Source organism: Globicephala melas, chromosome 8 (genome assembly GCF_963455315.2).
Source record: "Globicephala melas chromosome 8, mGloMel1.2, whole genome shotgun sequence".
Lineage (NCBI taxonomy): Eukaryota > Metazoa > Chordata > Mammalia > Artiodactyla > Delphinidae > Globicephala > Globicephala melas.
In genome coordinates this window covers 68,696,634-68,714,884 of record NC_083321.1, presented here as the reverse complement: position 1 = coordinate 68,714,884, position 18,251 = coordinate 68,696,634, and the positions used below count along the sequence as shown (strand labels likewise).

The window sequence follows — 18,251 nt, the reverse complement described above, 5'->3', positions numbered from 1 at the left end:
TGTTAAGCAAAAACTATTGAAAACCACTGTTTTAAGAAAGTGGGTATGAAGAGGAATGTCGAACCTCGTGATTTAAAAGAAGTTTGCTTGTGGACTTGACATAATAATCTGGAGGGGCAAATGCACTGTGGGTCCTGGACATATTCCAGGTTCATGCTCTCTTGACTTTGTTGTTTTAAAATCATTGTAGTCTAGAGTCTTCGATCCAGCATGCAGACGTAGCGTATTTTAAAGATACGTACCTTTAAATTTTTGCATTGTTTGCATTTGCATTAGGGATATAAAGGTTTTAGAATTTATGAACTGTCCTTTACCTAAATGTACTTTTTCTTCCCATCTTCTAAAGATAACACTGAAAAGTATTCTATTTTCTTTGTGTCCAGGCTAGAAATTACTAAATTTCTAATTAAAGCTATGGTAACGGGTTATTTTCCTCATGTGGGTCATTGTACCCTCTGATGTTTTGCCATGAAACATGGCTTCTGTGGATAGAGCACTGCTCACCACCTGCTTGCTGACAAGACATAATGCTGGGAAGTGGTAAGAGCCAGAGCTGGGAATCAGAGGCTGGCGTTTCTGACTCTTGCTCACCGTGATTCTAGTAAGTTCTTAACAGCTTGATTCCCAGGAACAAGGATACTAGCCTTGCTGACTGCACAGGCTTGTTTTGGGCTGAAATGAATAATGCTCTCTGAACGCTTTTTGCAAATGTCAAGAGCTCTACAAACCCACGTGGTTGTTTCAGCTGAAGTGGACAGGGCTCTGCATTTCCCGTGGCAATGACACTTGTCTAAGGACATTGTGACTTATCTTTCCGTATGTGGAGATTTAGTTTCTTCAAAGAGAAAAAGAAAACTATAAAAACTGTAGGACTTAACCTGGAGTAATGACATGGGGATTTTTCGTAATCTTTATATAAATGTCATTTTTAAAGAAAGAAAGATGGATTATCATGCTTGTATATCTGGAACTTGAGTTTCCTTGTTCACCACCATGCTATTACTATTCTTTACAGACTTGGCATTTATGTTTTAAGTCCAAAGAATTTCTCATTCTTTAATTGTATTTAAAACAGAGGTATGACAAAGGAGAAGGTAACAACAGCAATGCTTTATAGTTTCTTTATCTTATGTCCATGAAGTAATAATTAGTACTAACAGGAAAACATTAATATTTGGCACATATGTTTTAAGTGTGCAAACAGCACATTCCAGGTCTTTTGTGTTAAAACAGAGAGACAGGGGGCTTCCCTCGTAGCGCAGTGGTTGAGAGTCCGCCTGACGATACAGGGGACGCGGGTTCGTGCCCCGGTCTGGGAAGATCCCACATGCCGCGGAGCGGCTGGGCCCATGAGCCATGGCCGCTGAGCCTGCGCGTCCGAAGCCTGTGCTCTGCAACGGGAGAGGCCACAACGGTAAGAGGCCCGCGTACCACAAAACAAACGAACAAAAACCAGAGAGACATTACAAAGATGAATGCAGAAACAGTAAGCTGTATCTTTTTTTCCTAAAAGAAATGTTAGGATGTTTACATAGCTATTCATTTCAAAACATCATTGGGTTTTCAAACCTAGTACAACGGAGCTGCACTTGATCCGTTTGTATTTAGAATATAGTGTGTCCCTTTCCCTCATCATGTGTTGTTACAGAGGAAATGGGTTTCAGTATACATGATTCAGGTGGGAAAAAACTGCATATTTAATTCCAAACTATTCCTCAGACTGGAGAAAAAAATCTCTTTTGGAGAAGTCATGTTTATTTTAGAGTAACTGTAGCTGAACAATTTGTTTGTTAATGCAGAAATACAAACAGCTTTATTGAACAAAATACTATTTTCTAGCTGCCTTACAGAAATGATTTACTCAGGAAAACAGAAGAAAATTTCTCAGTTTCACGAATCAGCTTTGTAACTATTTTGCCAGAGCTTTTTTCCTTGGGGTGGGCGAAGCAAATAAAAAAGTTTAAAAGCTCATATGTGTCTGTTTTGTTTTAGCTTGGTGTGTTTATTAAGAGTAAATTCTGTGTGTCTTTGCAGTTCATCAATATGTGTATTCAGAAGTTTTTCAAGTTCTTTTGCTCGCTTCTCCTCCTCCAGAAAGAAATGCTGTGCGGCCAAAGAAGCGGGGAAGGCTATATCTGGGGGCAACTGAAAAAAGAAAAAGAAAAGTTAGATGAGGAACACAAGGTCTTTTACAAAAAGTTTTCATATTTCTTGGTATGCTTCACCCCTGACAGAACACTGCAACTCTTAATGAAATAATGTGTCTTGAGCTGAACTCTCTACACCAGTGTAATACAGTTGCTGCTAATGAAACCCTTAAGGAACGAAAACAGCAAGTGAAGAGTATAGTCGAGTCGGGCAAAGAAAGCTTATAGAGGAAAGAAACTTAAGGCTGGGCTTCAAGGGGGCTCGCTGCTGCATGGAGGTGGCCAGGTGAGGTGGGATAAAAGCATGATGTATAGTGGAGGTGGGTGCGTAATGCTGGGCTAGCTTGTTTGTCCAACTGCAGTTGAGAACACTTCAGTGATGAGTGCCTGCTTCCACCCTTCATGTGGTATGGAAGTGCTCAGTTAACTGTGACCTGTGTAGTGCTTATTTACACACACACACGCACACACATACAATGGGTGGCTGAGGAATAAAGGGCAATGATACCATAATTTTACAGTGTTTCGTTCAAAATAATTTGTTCAGTTAATTTAAAAAAATAAGTTGGGGAAATCTGTACTTTAATTTTTTAGTTCTGCGGCACCCCCCAGACTTTTCTTCAACTTTTGTTTTATGGGAAGAATGGGATTTTTATAAAGCGTTTGGAGAGTCAGCGATCTGTATGCAGGTGAACTCTGTCATAGGGGGATGTAGTTCACAAGTCTGGCCTCTGCCAGAAGTGTAGGGATTGTGGCAGATGACAGTGGAGTACTGCCAGCTTATCCAAGTAGTAGCCCCAACTGTAGCTGCCGTGCCAGGTATCACATCTTTACTGAAGTAGAATGTCACAGTCTTGGGGACATGGTATGCTGCTGTTGATCTGGAAAATGCATTCTTTTTAATACTCAGTAAGGAGGAAGATCAGAAGCAGTTAGCATTCTCACGGGATAGACAGTACACATCCATGTTCTTGCTCCAACATTATGTTTTATGTTAACGATGCTGTCATAATACACTCTCAAGGAGCCTGGACCACCTGGACGTTCCACGGACTGCAGACTATAGGACATGATACAGTAACATGAACATATCATGCTAAGCCCTGATGAGCAAGAATTGGCAAGCATGTTGAAGGTTGGAAAGACACAGGTACTCCAGAGAGTGAAAGGTAAACCCCAGAAGCAATTCAAGGCTTGACACTTTGTTTGTAGGTGTCTGGTGATATGGAACATGTCAGGACATCTCCTTTTAAGCACAAATTAATGCACCTTGCATTTCTTATCACCGTGAAAGAAGCATAAAGCTTGGTAGGTCTCTGCAGGTTTGGAAGGCAGCATTTTCCACTCTTGGGAGGAATAACCTGACTCATTTATTACGTGGACACAGAGGCAGTTTTGTTTGTTTTTGAGCAGGGCCCAGAGCAAGAAAGGGCTTTGCAGTAAGTTGGGAATGGGGGGAAAAGCAGTCCTGCTAGTTGGGTGAAATGACTTAGCAGCTCTCATACTAGAAGAATTTCTCATAGAGAAAAGTGCTCTGTGGAGCCTTTGGCAAGGTTCGGCGGGGAGTTGTGTTACAAACCCTTGAGATTCTGCAGCAAGGCCATGCCATCTGCTGCAGAAAACTGTATACTATTTGCAGAACAGTTCCTGTCACGCTAGCGCGCCCCGGTTGAGACAGAGCATCCAAGTAGACAGGATGACTTGCTCTAGCTTCTGTCCTTGGCCACTCCAGTGGAAATTATGCATGGGCCGAACAGCACCATCTCCCTTTTACCCAGGTTCATCTAGCTGCTGTTCCTGTTGAATGGCTGATCTGCTTGCAGTAGAGGCCAAAGCTGAGCTTCTGATGTGGCACCGTCCCTCAAAGACATCAGCCAGCCTCTCGGTGGCAATTAGATTACATCAGGTCCCTTACACTTTGGAAAGGGCAATGTGTTATCCTTACCAGAACTGATGTGTATCCTATAATCTGCCTTTCCTGCCTGCAGGGCCTCGGTCAGCACCACTATCCGAGGGCTCACAGAGTAACTGATTTACTGACATGAGATCCTGATTAATAATAAACGAGCCTACTTTACAGCAGAGGAGTATGGCAGTGAGGGCATGACCAGGTATCTACTGGTTCTACCACATACAGCATGAAGTGTCTCCAGAGGATGCTAGCCTGATAGGCTTCTTGAAGGCACAGCTGAGGAATTAGCTTGGAAATCATACCCCGCGCGGATGGGATGCCATTCTTCAGCGTATGGTAGAGACTTTAAACCAATGGCTGTTATAGGCTGCTGTGTTCGTAACAGTGATCTGGGAACAGAAGGGAGGATGTAGGAATGGCTTCACTTTCTGTTGGCCCTCTTGGAGAATTTGTTCCTTCTGTCTCTGTTTGGTTGGTCTACAGGTCTTTGGTCTCAGAGGAGCAATGCCTCTCACCAAGTGAGACTGTAAGAGTCTCCCTAAACTTAAAGCTTTGGCTGTACCTACTCACTTTGGCCTCCTCATGCTGACAGATCAGAGGCACAGAAAAGAGGTACTATACTGGTGGCGGGAACTGACCCCAAGCATCATGAAGAGGTAAGGCTACTACTACATAATGGAAGCAGTGAGGAATAGGTTTGGAACTCGGGTAATCCACTGAGGTGGTCTTTTGGTGCTCTCATGCCCAGATTTAAGTGTAGATGACAAACCACATCCTGAGAAGGGCACGGGAACCAGGGGCTCACCCCACAAGGCAAGCCACCTGGACCAACAGAAGTGCCAGTTGAGGGGGGCGGGAACCTAGAGTGGGTGAGGAGATGATGAGTATCAGTTAAGCCCTTGAGACAGCATCAAGGGCTGTAGTTTGCTCTACCAACCCTCCTCTGTAAATTCTCCCAGAAATTATAACCAGCCAGAATCTTGGAGAAGCTATGCCTGAATGGAATGAACAACATGAAAAGCACATGGCTCTGAGTGGTTCAAGGAGTGGACCGCAGTGGATGCCGCTGGTGCTCTACCTGGATCCCTTCACCAGGCTGGTGCATCTATTCTCCAGCTGCTGCGGGTTTTGGCTGCTAACAGCTCAGAGCTGGCCACTTCTCTGGAGATCTGCCTGTGGCTAAACTGGAGCCTCCCGCCTCACCTGGGAAGTTACTATTCCCCCCTCTTCTCAGAGGCAGTGACTGATTGACACAGGGCCCAGAACACCAGCCAAGAAGAAGGCAGAGTAGAAAGGCCCTGAGCTCACCTCCTCTCACAGGCACATCACAATCACAACTGTCTGCAGAACAACCATCGAAGAAAAAGACTGGAACCTTCCAGGAAAGATCTTCTACAATGAAAGGCATAAAGAAGGAACCACAACAAGATGGGACTTGCGATATAATCAAATCCCATACCCTCCCAGGTGGGCGACTCACAAATGGGAGAATAATTATATTGCAGAGGTTCTCCCACAGGTGTGAGAGTCCTGAGCCCCACATCAGGCTCCCCAGCCTGGGGTTCCAGCACTGGGAAGAGGAGCCCCCAGAGCATTTGGCTTTGAAGGCCAGCCGGGCTTAACTGCAGGAGCCCCACAAGACTAGGGGAAATAAAGACTTCACTCTTAAAAGGGCTCACACAAAATCTCACATGCACCAGGACCCAGGGAAAAAGTAGTAATTTGATAAGAGCCTGGGTCAGATCTACCTGCTGACCTTGGAGAGTCTCCTGGAGAGGTAAGGAGTGGCTGTGGCTAACCCTGGGGACAAAGACACTGGTGTCAGACATACCGGGAAACATTCAACTGCAGGAACAGTCCTGACAACTGACATCTTGGATCATTAGCACCAAGACCAGGCCCCACCCAACAGCCTGCAGGCTCCAGTGCTGGGGTGCTTCAGGCCAAACCACTAAGTGCGCAGGAACACAGCCCTACCCATCAGCAGACAGGCTGCCTACAGACTAAAGAGCCCACAGCAGCCTGTGGACACACCCCTAGACAGGGCCCAGCCCACCAGAGGACCAAGGCCCAACTCTACCTACCAGTGGGCAGGCACTGGCCCCTCTTGCCAGGAAGCCTACACAAACCTCTAGATAAGCCTCACCCACCACAGAGCAGACACCAGAAGCAAGAAAACTACAATCCCACAATGCAGGCCTCCTGGGACTAGCTGGGCCCTGGCCGTGCCCAGTAGCAGGCCAACGCAACCTTCCAGACACCTTGGACCCCATAGTCAACTGCCTCCCCCCGCAGTGATCTGAAATGAGCTCTGGGATCCCAGGGCCCTGCAGCCAGACTCTAGGAACCAGCTCTCCCTGCCACTATTCCAGCACTAACCCCAGGATCTGGCTTTACCTGCCAGTGATTTGGCGACAGCCTCAGTCTTTGGGACCCTGATTCCACCCACCAGTGAGCACTAGCCCCAGGGCCCCCTAGGATTCCACAACCAGCCGCCTCATGACCAGGCCCCACTAAACTGCAGACAGCAGCAACTGCACAAGGCAGGGCCTGGCAACCAACCAGACTAGGGGCCAACCAAGCCTACCAGACCACCCACATAGCCTGTCATAAGAGGAGGACCCACCCAGCCCTCTTAGGGGGAACCCCTAGAGCATATACCGTGGGTGCACTGCTCGGATGCATAGGATGCCTTCTCCAAGGTCGAGAAATGTTAACTTACCAACCACATACATAAAAATACAAATAGCAACTCAGACAAAATGAGGTGGTAGAGGAGTATGTTCCAGACAAGATAAATCTTTAGGAGAAGAACTAAGTGATATGGAGATAGTCAATCTACCCGAGAAAGAGTTCAGAGTAATGATCATAAAGATGATCAAAGAACTCAGGAGGAGAATGGATGCACAGAGCAAGAAGTCAGAATTTTTTAACTAAGAGTTAGAAAACATAAAGAACAACCAAACGGAGATGAAGAATACAATAACTCAAATGAAAAATACACTAGAAGGAATCAATAATAGAATAAATGATTCAGAAGAATGGATCAGTGAGCTGGAAGACAGAGTAGTAGACATCACTGTTGCCGAACAGAAAAAAGAATGAAAAGAAATGAGGACAGTTTAAGAGACCTCTGGGACAACATCAGGTGCACTAATATTCACATTATAGGGGTCCCAGAAGGAGAAGAGAGAGAAAGTGCCCAGGCAAATATCTGAAGAGGTAATAGCTGAAAACCTCCCTAACCTGGGAAAGGAAATAGTTACCTAAGTCCAGGAAATGCAGAGACTCCCATACAGGATTAAGCCACAGAGGAGTACACTAAGACACACAGTAACCAAAATGAAAAAAAATTAAAGAGAGAATACTAAAAGCAGCAAGGGAAAAGCAACAAATAACATACAAGGGCATCCCCATAAGGCTATCAGCTGATTTTTCAGCAGAAACTCTGCAGTTCAGAAGGAAGTGGCACAATATATTTAAAATAATGAAAGGGAAAAACCTACAATCAAGAATACTCTACCCAGCAAGGCTCTCATTCAGATTGGATGGAGAGATCAAAAGCTTTATAGACAAACAAACGCTAAAAGAATTCAGTACCACCAAACCAGCTTTACAACAAATATTAAAGGAACTTCTCTAGGCAAAAAAGAAAGGCCACAACTAGAAACAAGAAAATTATGGAAGGAAAAACCTCACCAGTAAAGGAAAACCTAGGAAATCATCCACACACAAAGCTAGTAGGGAGGTTAAAAGACAAAAGTAGTAAAATTGTCTATATCCACAATAAGCAGTTAAGGGATACACAAAACAATTAGATGTAAAATATGATATCAAAAACAGTAATCGGGCTTCCCTGGTGGTGCAGTAGTTGAGAGTCTCCCTGCCAATGCAGGGGGCACGGGTTTGTGCCCCGGTCCGGGAAGATCCCACATGCCGCGGAGCGGCTGTGCCGTGAGCCATGGCCGCTGAGCCTGCGCATCCGGAGCCTGTGCTCCGCAATGGGAGAGGCCACAACAGTGAGAGGCCTGTGTACCGCAAACAACAACAACAACAACAAAACAAACAAACAGTAATCATGAGGGAAGGAGAGTACCAATGCAAGGCATTTAAAATGCATCTGAAATTAAGAGATTAGCAACTTAAAACAATCATGTATATATGTAGACTGCTATACCAAAACCTCATTGTAACTACAAATGAAAAATCTATAATAGATAAACACACAGAAAAAGGAATCCAAACATAACACTAAATATAGTAATCAAATCACAAAAGAAGAGAACAAACGAAGAAAAGGAAAAAAAAAAAAGACCTACAAAAACGATTAACAAAATGGCAATAAGCACATACATATCAATAATTACCTTAAATGTAAATGGATTAAATGCTCCACTAAAATACACACACTGGCTGAATGGATACCAAAACAAGACCTGTATATTTGCTGCCTACAAATTACCCACTTTAGTTCTAGAGACACATACAGGCTAAAAGTGGGGGGATGGAAAAAGATATTCTATGCAAATGGAAATCAAAAGAAAGCCAGAGTTGCAGTACTTATATCAGACAAAATAGACTTTAAAATAAAGGCTGTTAAAGAGACAAAGATGGACACTACATAATGATCAAAGGATCAATCCAAGAAGAAGATATAACAATTGTCAATATATATGCACCCAACATAGGAGCACCTCAATATATATGGCAGATGTTAACAGACATAAAAGAAATTTACAGTAATACACTAATAGTGAGGGACTTTAACACCCTGCTTACATCAATGGATAGATCATCCAGACAAAATCAATAAGGAAACACAGGTCTTAAATACCACATTAGACCAAATGGACTTAATTGATATTTATAGAGCATTCCACCCAAAAGCAGCAGAATACACATTCTCTTCAAGTGCACATGGAACATTCTCCAGGATAGATCACATGCTAGGCCACAAAACAAACCTTGGTAAATTTAAGAAAACTGAAATCAAATCATGCATCTTTTCTGATCACAATGTTATAAGACTAGAAATCAACTACAAGAAAAAGAATTGCAAAAAGCACAAACGTGGAGGCTAAACAATATGCTACTGAACAACCAATGGATCACTGAAGAAATCAACGAGGAAATAAAAAAATATCTAGAGACAAATGAAAAGGAAAGCACAGCAATCCAACACCTCTGGGATGCAGCAATAGCAGTTCTAAGAGGGAAGTTTATAGCAATACAATCGTACCTCAGGAAACAAAGATCCCAAATAAACAACCTAACCTTACACCTAGAGCAACTAGAGAAAGAAGAACAAACAAAGCAAAAAGTTAGTAGAAGGAAAGAAATCATAAAGATCAAAGCAGAAATAAATGAAATAGAGACTAAAGAAAATAGAAAAGATCAATTAAATTAAAAGCTGGGTCTTTGAAAAGATAAATAAAATTGATACATTTTTTTAGCCAGACTCATCAAGAAAAAAGAGAGGACCCAAATCTTAGAAATGAAAAAGCAGAAGTTACAATGCAACCAACACAACATAAAGACAAAAGATCATAAGAGACTACTATGAGCAACTATGTACCAATAAAATGGACAACCTAGAAATGGACAAATTCTTAGAAAGGTATTGATACAATCTCCCAACACTGAGAAATAGAAAATATGAACAGACCAATTACCAGTACTGACATTAAATCAGTAATTTTAAAACTTCCAACAAAAAAAGTCCAGGACCAAATGGCTTCACAGGTGAATTCTATCAAACATTTAGAGAAGAGTTAAGACCTATCCTTCTGAAACTATTCCAAACAACTGCAGAGGAAGGAACACTTCTGAACTCATTCTGTGAGGCCATCACCCTGATACCAAAACCAGAAAAAGATATCACAAAAAAAGAAAATTACAGACCAATATCACTGATGAACGTAGAAGCAAAAATTCTCAACAAAATACTAGCAAACAGAATCCAACAACACATTAAAAGGATCAAGTGGGATTTATCCCAGGGATGCAAGGATTCTTCAATATATACAAATCAATCAGTGTGATACACCATATTAAGAAATTGAAGGAGAAAAACCATATGATCATCTCAATAGATGCAGTAAAAGCTTTAAATAAAATTCAACATTCATTTATGATAAAAACTCTCCAGAAAGTGGGCATAGAGGGAACATACCTCAATATTAATAAAGGCCATACAGACAAACCCCCAGCTAACATCATACTCAATGGTGAAAAGCTGAAAGCATTCCCTCTAAGATCAGGAACAAGATAAGGATGTCCACTCTTGCCACTTTTATTCAACATAGTTTTAGAAGTTCTAGCCACAGCAATCAGAGAAGAAAAAGAAATAAAAGGAATTCAAATTGGAAAGAAGTAAAACTGTGACTGTTTGCAGATGACATGATGCTATACATAGAAAGTCCTAAAGACGCTACCAGAAAATGACTGGAGCTCATCAATGAATTTGGTAAAGTTGTAGGATACAAAATTAATATACAGAAATCTGTTGCAGTTCTATACATTAACAAGAAAATATCAGAAAGAAAATTAAGGAAACAATTCCATTTACCATCGCATCAAAAAGAATAAAATACCTAGGAATAAACCTACATAAGGATGCAAAAGACCTGTACTCCAAAAGCTATAAGACACTAATGAAAGAAATTGAAGACCACACAAACAGATGGAAAGATATACCATGTTCTTGGATTGGAAGAATCAATATTGTTAAAAATGACTGTACTACTCATGGCAATCTACAGATTCAATGCAATCTCTATCAAATTACTAGTGGCATTTTTCACAGAACTAGAACAAAGGATTTTTAAATTTGTATGGAAACACAAAAGTCCCCAAATAGCCAAAACAATCTTGAGAAAGAAGAACGGAGCTGGAGGACTCATAATCCCTAACTTCAAACTGTACTACAAAGCTACTGTAATTAAAACAGTATGGTACTAGCACAAAAACAGACACATAAATCAATGGAACAGGACAGAAAGCCCAGAAATAAACCCATGCACTTATGGTCAATTACTCTATGAGAAAGGAGGCAATAATATATGATGGAGAAAAAACCATCTCTTCAATAAGTGGTGCTGGGAAAAGTGGACAGCTACAGGTAAAAGAATGAAATTAGAAGATTCTCTAACACCATATACAAAAATAAACTCAAAATGGTTTAAAGGCCAAAATGTAGGACCAGATACTATAAAACTCCTAGAGGAAAACGTAGGGGAACACTTCATTTCAGGCACCCACTCCCGTGGTCATATTCTTGACATTGTCATCAGTGATAACTGCATTACTTACTAATAAAGATTTTATGCAACCCACCTATTACCCTTCCATCTGACTTAGTCTAGTATTCCCACTTTCTCATATCTTCCTTCTTTTCTAACTCTGCTCATATTCCATATCCATTATGATAACCATTCAGCAACTTGTCCCTCCCTATATCCTAGCTCTATCTTAGGTATTTGGTAAAACCCAGGCCTAATTAAACTGCCTGCACCATGCCTGTACCTGAGCAACTGAATGCTGGGCAGGTGGATGGAGGAGAAATTACATTACTGTAGGGACTTGAAATTCATGACCACAAATTCAAATGGTTAGTTAGCACTGCCTGGCCATTCTACTGCACTTCCCTAGTATGTTCACTTTCTCACTCATGGCATTGTGGCCTTGCCTCTTTCTCAGGTGGAAACTCCTTCATCTCTCCACACCACTTGCACCTGGAGCCATATTTTAGGCCATACTCTGTTTCAGAGTCTTCCTTCTACCTACACTGTGGATTCTATTCCTTCTTACCTGCTTAATGACTTTGCTTCTACAAATGAACCTCATCCCTCCCTGGGTCCCACCCCACCTCTTTCACCATCAAACTTTCCTCCTCTCCTTGAAGATGCCCATTGGACCACTAAATATTATGGTCTAAGGCTCTGTCTTGGGACAACTTTTCCATTTATACTCTTTTAAGTATTATCAACCAGTCTGATAGATTTAAGTATCCGCCTTATGCTGATTACTCCCATATTTTATTTCCAGCTCTGATCTCTTCCTTGATTAACAGGTTCACATATCTATTGCCTATTTAATATCTCCATTTGAATGTTTAATAAACACTTTAAATTTAAATGTCTAACCTAGAAATCATGATTTTCTCCTCTAACCCTGGCTCCTTCCTAGCCTTCCATGTCAGAGAGTGGTATGAGCATCTACCTGAGCTCAGGCTGAGATCCTAGGAGTCATCTTTGAGTCCTCTCTTTCCCTCGCTCCCATAGCCAATCCACTGTCAAGTCTGATCTCTCCAAAACATTTCCTGGATCTAACATGTGGTTCCACCTCCACCGTTCCCAAGCCAGCAGCATCATCCCTTGCTTCGACTACTGAAATAGGCTGACAATTGTTCTCCCCACTTCTACCTTTGCCCATCTATAATTTATAGTTTATTCTTTATTTGGCAGTCAAATGGATCTCTTAAAATTTTTTAAACAGATCATATACTCCCCCACTTGCAACTTTCCCATGGCTTCCCATTGCTTTAAAATAAAATCCAAATTCCTTCCCATGGCCTACAGTCTCTACATACCTGGACTTCCCCTGCCTATTTCTCTGTCCCCATTTCATTACATTCTCTCTCTGTCCTTCTAAGCTCCAGACCACCCCCTTCCCTTTTTCTGCTTCTCAAACTTACCAAACTTCTTCCTGCCATACAGATTTGCACCAGTGGTTCCCTCTGCCCGAAGTGCTCTACTTCCAGACCTTTGCAAGACTGGATCTTTTTTTGTTATTTAGGTCTCATCCTAAACGTCCCCTCCTCAGTAATCATTTTCCTGGCCACTCAACCTAAAGTCATCCCCCATACTCTCATCACTTCCTATCACATCGTCTGCTTTCTTTTCATCATTTTTTATAGGATTTATAACTTTTTGATATTTTCTTACTTGTTCATTTGTTTCTAGTCATTAACTGTTCCCTCTTTTTTGAGATAAAATGCACATAAAATAAGATTAACCATTTCAAAATGAACAACACCTCTATCTAGTTCCAAAATATTTTCATCCTCCCAAGAGGAAACTCTATAGCCATTAAGCCACGGCTCCCTAATCCTCCCTCCCCCTTTACTCCTGGTAACCACCAACCTTCATTCTGTTTCTATGTATTTACCTATTCTGGGCATTTTGTATAAATGGAATCATATAATATATGACCTTTTGTGTCTGGCTTCCTTCACGTAGCATAATATTATCCAGGTTCATCCACATTATAGCATATATCAGTACTTTACTCCTTTTTGTGACTGAATAGTATTGCACCATGTATACATACCACTCTTTGTTTATCCATTCACCCATTGATGGAGTTCTCCTCATTTTTCACCAGTCTATAGACTTGTCTGTCTCATCAAAGATGTGTTTAGAACAGAACCTGCCATACAGTGAGTGCTTAATACATGTTTATTTTATCAGTGACTGAGTGAATGATGAACTCTAGTATTTAAGGGACAGGTATAGGAGGGAGAACCTTGGAAGCAGACTGGGAAAGAGTAACCAGAAAGGCAGTAGGGGAATCAGTGGAGAACAGCATCTTAGAAGTCAGAAAACATAAGAGTATCAAGAGAAAAGGATTAAGGAAGATGAGTTCTTTAAACTGTGTATTCAATTAACAACTAGGATGTCACTGGTGGTCTGAGTAGGAACAGTATTGGTGTAGAAGTAAAAATGCAGCAGTGGATGGAAATCACTGGACCCAGAACAGTGGGTTGGGCTATGTCTTTCAGGAAATTCTAGGGCCACTATCACATCTTAAGTTCCCTGTGCCCAGACCTACAACAGTAGAGAATTTTCTTTCCTGGTTGACTCTGTAGTTATGAACTCCTCAAAGGAATAATGTAGAATTTTAGAGGTGGAAAGAAACCCCGTGTTAAGTTATACAACACTCTTGAATGCTTTTTGTGCCTGCTAGTGCCAGGCACTGTTTTAGGTGTTGGGGTTAAAACAGTAAACAAAAATAGAAAAAAAAAATCCTACTTTAATGGAGCTTAAGTTCTAGAAGAGGGAGGCAAACAAACAAAATATCTTATGGTAAAGTGCTGTGGAAAAACAAAAAATAGGATGAGGGGACAGGGAGTCTACAAGGCAGGTGCTACTGTAGGGTAGCTGTGCAGGTGTTTCTGATGAGGTGATATTTGAGCAGAGACAAATCATCCTAAAATCCTAAAATCATCTGATATTAGAACAATGAAGGATTTAGCAGTTTATCCCTTTTTTTTCTCTTGCTGGACTAGAGTATGTGCTTACTTTGGAGTACTTAAAGATCAAAGTTTTGTTGATCAAAATTTGCTAAGTCCCCTTAGATGTTCCCTTAGCTTAAATGAGGAAATTTATTTACTTTACTTTATTGTTATGGAATTTTGTTCTGTTCAAATAATTTTGGCATTTTATGTTGAGATGAAACAAAAGAGCAGTTCAGGGCTATAGAGATCTCTAAAACATCCAAAGTTAGTGGATTTATGTCTTCTTCTTCCACAACAGCTTAAATCTTACTACCAGTCTCTCCCAAAGAAGGTGATAGATTCCAGAAAAGCAGAAAAGTACTCATGGGATGCCTAACCAGTTTAAACATTTTCTGGGTTTTTTTGTTATTGTTTGTTTTTATAATTTGTATCTAATAGTGGTATATCATGGAGAGGCACTGAAAAATTACATAATACACTTTGAATATAAGCAAAGGTAACTGCTAAGAGTACTACTAGTTTCTGAGGTGAAAAACCTACATATCTTTTAAAAATATGTGATTATGTTCAGTAAATCAAATCACAAGGTAGAAAATTTCAGCAAAGAACTGGAAACTAAAAAGAAAAATCAAATGAAAATCCAAGAACAGAAAAATAATAAAACTGAAATTAACCTACATGAGACCACTTCCTCAAGGCTGGGAGAGGTCAAGGCTGGGAGAGGTGGCTCTTTATCTTATGCAGAGAAACCAACACAGAGAGTCAGGGAAAACAAAGAACAAAGAAATATGAAATTTAAAACCCTTCCCACCTGTTTTATGAGGTCGGCAAAATATGATACCAATGCTTGACAAAGACAACAAAGAAACATTACAGACTAATTTTTCTCATGAACATAAAGCAAAAATTCTAAACCAATACTAACAGACCAAAGCCAGTAATCAAGTGTGTTTATTCTAAGAATTCAAAGTTGGGTTAACAATCTAACGTCAAGAAAAAAACACCACATTAACAGAGCAAAGGAGAAATTATATGGTCATTTCAATAGCAGTGGTAAAAGCATTTGATAAATTCAATATCAACTCGTGAAAACAAAGTTAGCAACCTAGGAATAAAAGGAACGTTCTTAATCTTTTAAAAGGAACCTACAAAATATATATAGCAAATATTACGTACAATGATGACATTGAATGCTTTCCCTTTGCAATTGAAAATAAGAGAAAGATGCTGGCAATACCACTTTTACTACTGAACATTTACTAGAGGTCCTAGTGTACAATAAGGCAAGAAGAAGAAAAGAAAGGTATAAAGATTTGAAAGTAGGAAGTCTAACTATCATTATTTTGATTCTGAATATAGAAAATTCAAAGAATCTACAGAACTGGAAAACATGCATAAATTCAATTGAATATTTCCATGGGAAAAGGGACTGAGGTCATACCTTGCACTATATGCAAAAAATTAATTCCAGGTGTATACTTAAGTAAAAAATAAAGAGTCAAAGCTTCCGGAAGATAACATAGGATAATATCTTTTATAACTTTGGGACAGGCAAAAGCTTTAAATAGGACACCAAAAATATGAAGCATAAAGGAAAAGATTCATAAGTACGAATGTATTAAAATTAGGAACTTCTGGTTATCAAAACATTCCATTAAGGGAAGAGGCAAGCAAGAGTGGGAGAAGATACTTGCAATACATATACTCAACAAAGGGCTTATATCTAGAATATACCAAGAACTCCTATAAATCAAGAAGAATAAAGAGAATCCAATAGAAAACTAGGCAAGAAAATCAAACAGATACTTTACAAAGGAGGATATCAAAATAGCCAATAAATGTATGAAAAGGTGCTCACCTCATTAGTCACCAGGAAACAAGAATTAAAATCACAATAAGATGTTGCTACACGCTGACCATAAAAGTTAAAATTAAGACCAATAACACCAACTGTTAGAATATAGAAAAGGAGAATACTCACACACTACTTGTAGGGATATGAACTGACTCAAACAGTTAGGAAAACAGCTTGACAGTACCTGCTAAAGCTGACCTTATGCATATTCTATAACCTAGCGATTCCACTCTTAGATATAGATCCAATGGAAATATGTACACATGTGCACCAAAGGACACTTGCAAGAATGTTTTTAGAAGCAGTATTTGTAATTGCCCCAAACAGCAATAATTCAAATATCTGTCAATAGTAGAATGGATAAATTGTATCAGTATCATTATAAAACACTATCATTATATATAGTATTTATATACAATGTAATACTATAGAGAAACAAAAAGGGATAAACTACAGCCAACAATATGGGTGATGACTCTCATCAAACAATGTTGAAACAATGTTGAGCAAGGGAAGCTATACAAAAGAACACATATAGTGTAATACCATTTATATAAAATTTACAAATGGCCACAACTAATTTACGATGTTAAAGGTCAAGACAGTGGTTATCTTGGGAGCGAATCAGAGTGACTGGAAGGGCACAGAAGGGAGCCTCTGGAGTACAACTAATGCTCTTTTTATTACTTGGGTGGTAGTTACACTGCTGGGTTCCCTTTTCAATAATTCATCAAACTGTCCAATTCTGATTTGCACATGTTTCTGTATGTATGTCAGAGTCAATAAAAGAGTTTTTTAAAAAAAAAAAAAAAACTGGCACAAAAAATCACTTGTAGCTCTTTAAAATATACAGATCTTTGAGGGGTCTTAGAATGTGCAGAGGTGACTTGCATTTTTTTTAAAAAAAAAGTCACCAGTACTTCTGGCCTGTTCTAGAAGTGAAATACTTCATGAAACATTATGAATCCTTTCCTTCTATAGGTAGTCATGGCCAGATGATTCACAAGACCCATCTTGGAGTCCTATTCAAGGAGCAATGTTTTTTTTTAACCACTATGTACACATCAGTATATCAGTATCAGTGTAAGAGTAATCACCCTATAAAGGAAAAAAAACAATAACCAATAATCAGCAACTCACCATTGGGAATACTTCATCATCACTAACCAAAGGACTTGTCATTTCTTTGGTTTGAAATGGCGAAGGTGGCAACGAAGGTGTTGCACTTTTGTTTGGCTCACGATCGTGGCAAAATCTAAAAGAGAAGGACTGGTTGTCGTTATTGCTCCCAAGGACACCTGCTTATTTATGGGGCTAAGGATTTAAATTTCTCTGATATCTAACTGTGAGGAAAACACAATAAAACGTTTGTGCTTGTTATCTGGCTATTTCTTGGAAAATAATTTTGCTGATAATTTCTATTCCACTTAAAAGACTTAGAACAATTAATAATGAAGCAGAAAACTTTTATAATTGTTAAAAAATATTCTGCCATTCTTATTGCCTACGTTTTTTCCCTTTCTGTGTTTTACTGTTTTATCTCTTGGCCATTTAATTAAATAATATTAAAACAGTTTGAGAAAAATTTCAAAACAGTTAACACGGCTGCCTTTGACAGTTCTAAATAGGTACTCTTTTTTTTTTTTTAATTTTCTATTTCACTTAACCTCACTGGCTTTCTTAGCAGAGTTATTCCTTTTTTTTTTTGATGCTAATACGTCTCTGTATAATAATAATTCAATTTCTAAGGAGCTTAATAATTTATAGCATGTTTTCAATTTACATCATCTCCTGAACTCCTCCACCCTTAGTTGTATGACCTTGAGCAGGTGACTATATCTTTCTGTGACCTTAATTTTTTCATTTATAAAAAAAGGTTGTTATGAGAATTGAACTCCACAATTTGATGAAAGGCGCAGTATAGAATTTGCTGTTTGTGCTAAGATATGGGGTAGAAGATGAGACTGAACAAAATACCAGTGAGATTTTAAATTTTGGTATGCTGACTAAACGAATGAATAATGAAACAAAGAAACAAACCAACATACCCTAAAATTTTACACAAAAAGGTCCTAACAGTAGGGGCTGTTTGGAGCTAGA

General features: G+C 39.7%; 1 protein-coding gene across 15 annotated transcripts in view; it reads right to left on the bottom strand.

Annotated features, from left to right (window-relative positions):
* Nucleotides 1–1,079: 1,079 nt before the first annotated feature.
* Nucleotides 1,080–18,251, bottom strand: part of DEUP1 (deuterosome assembly protein 1) — a 224,017-nt gene continuing 206,845 nt past the window's right edge. For 14 of the 15 annotated variants that reach the window (XM_060303895.1, XM_060303890.1, XM_060303899.1 and 11 more), the window contains 2 exons: nucleotides 17,292–17,406; nucleotides 1,080–2,145 (listed from right to left, as the gene is read on the bottom strand). In XM_060303895.1, the coding sequence (XP_060159878.1) occupies nucleotides 1,969–2,145; nucleotides 17,292–17,406 (292 nt within the window). In that variant the 3' untranslated portion in view covers nucleotides 1,080–1,968. The remainder of the gene's footprint in view (nucleotides 2,146–17,291; nucleotides 17,407–18,251) is intronic. The other variant, XM_060303901.1, reaches the window with a different exon arrangement.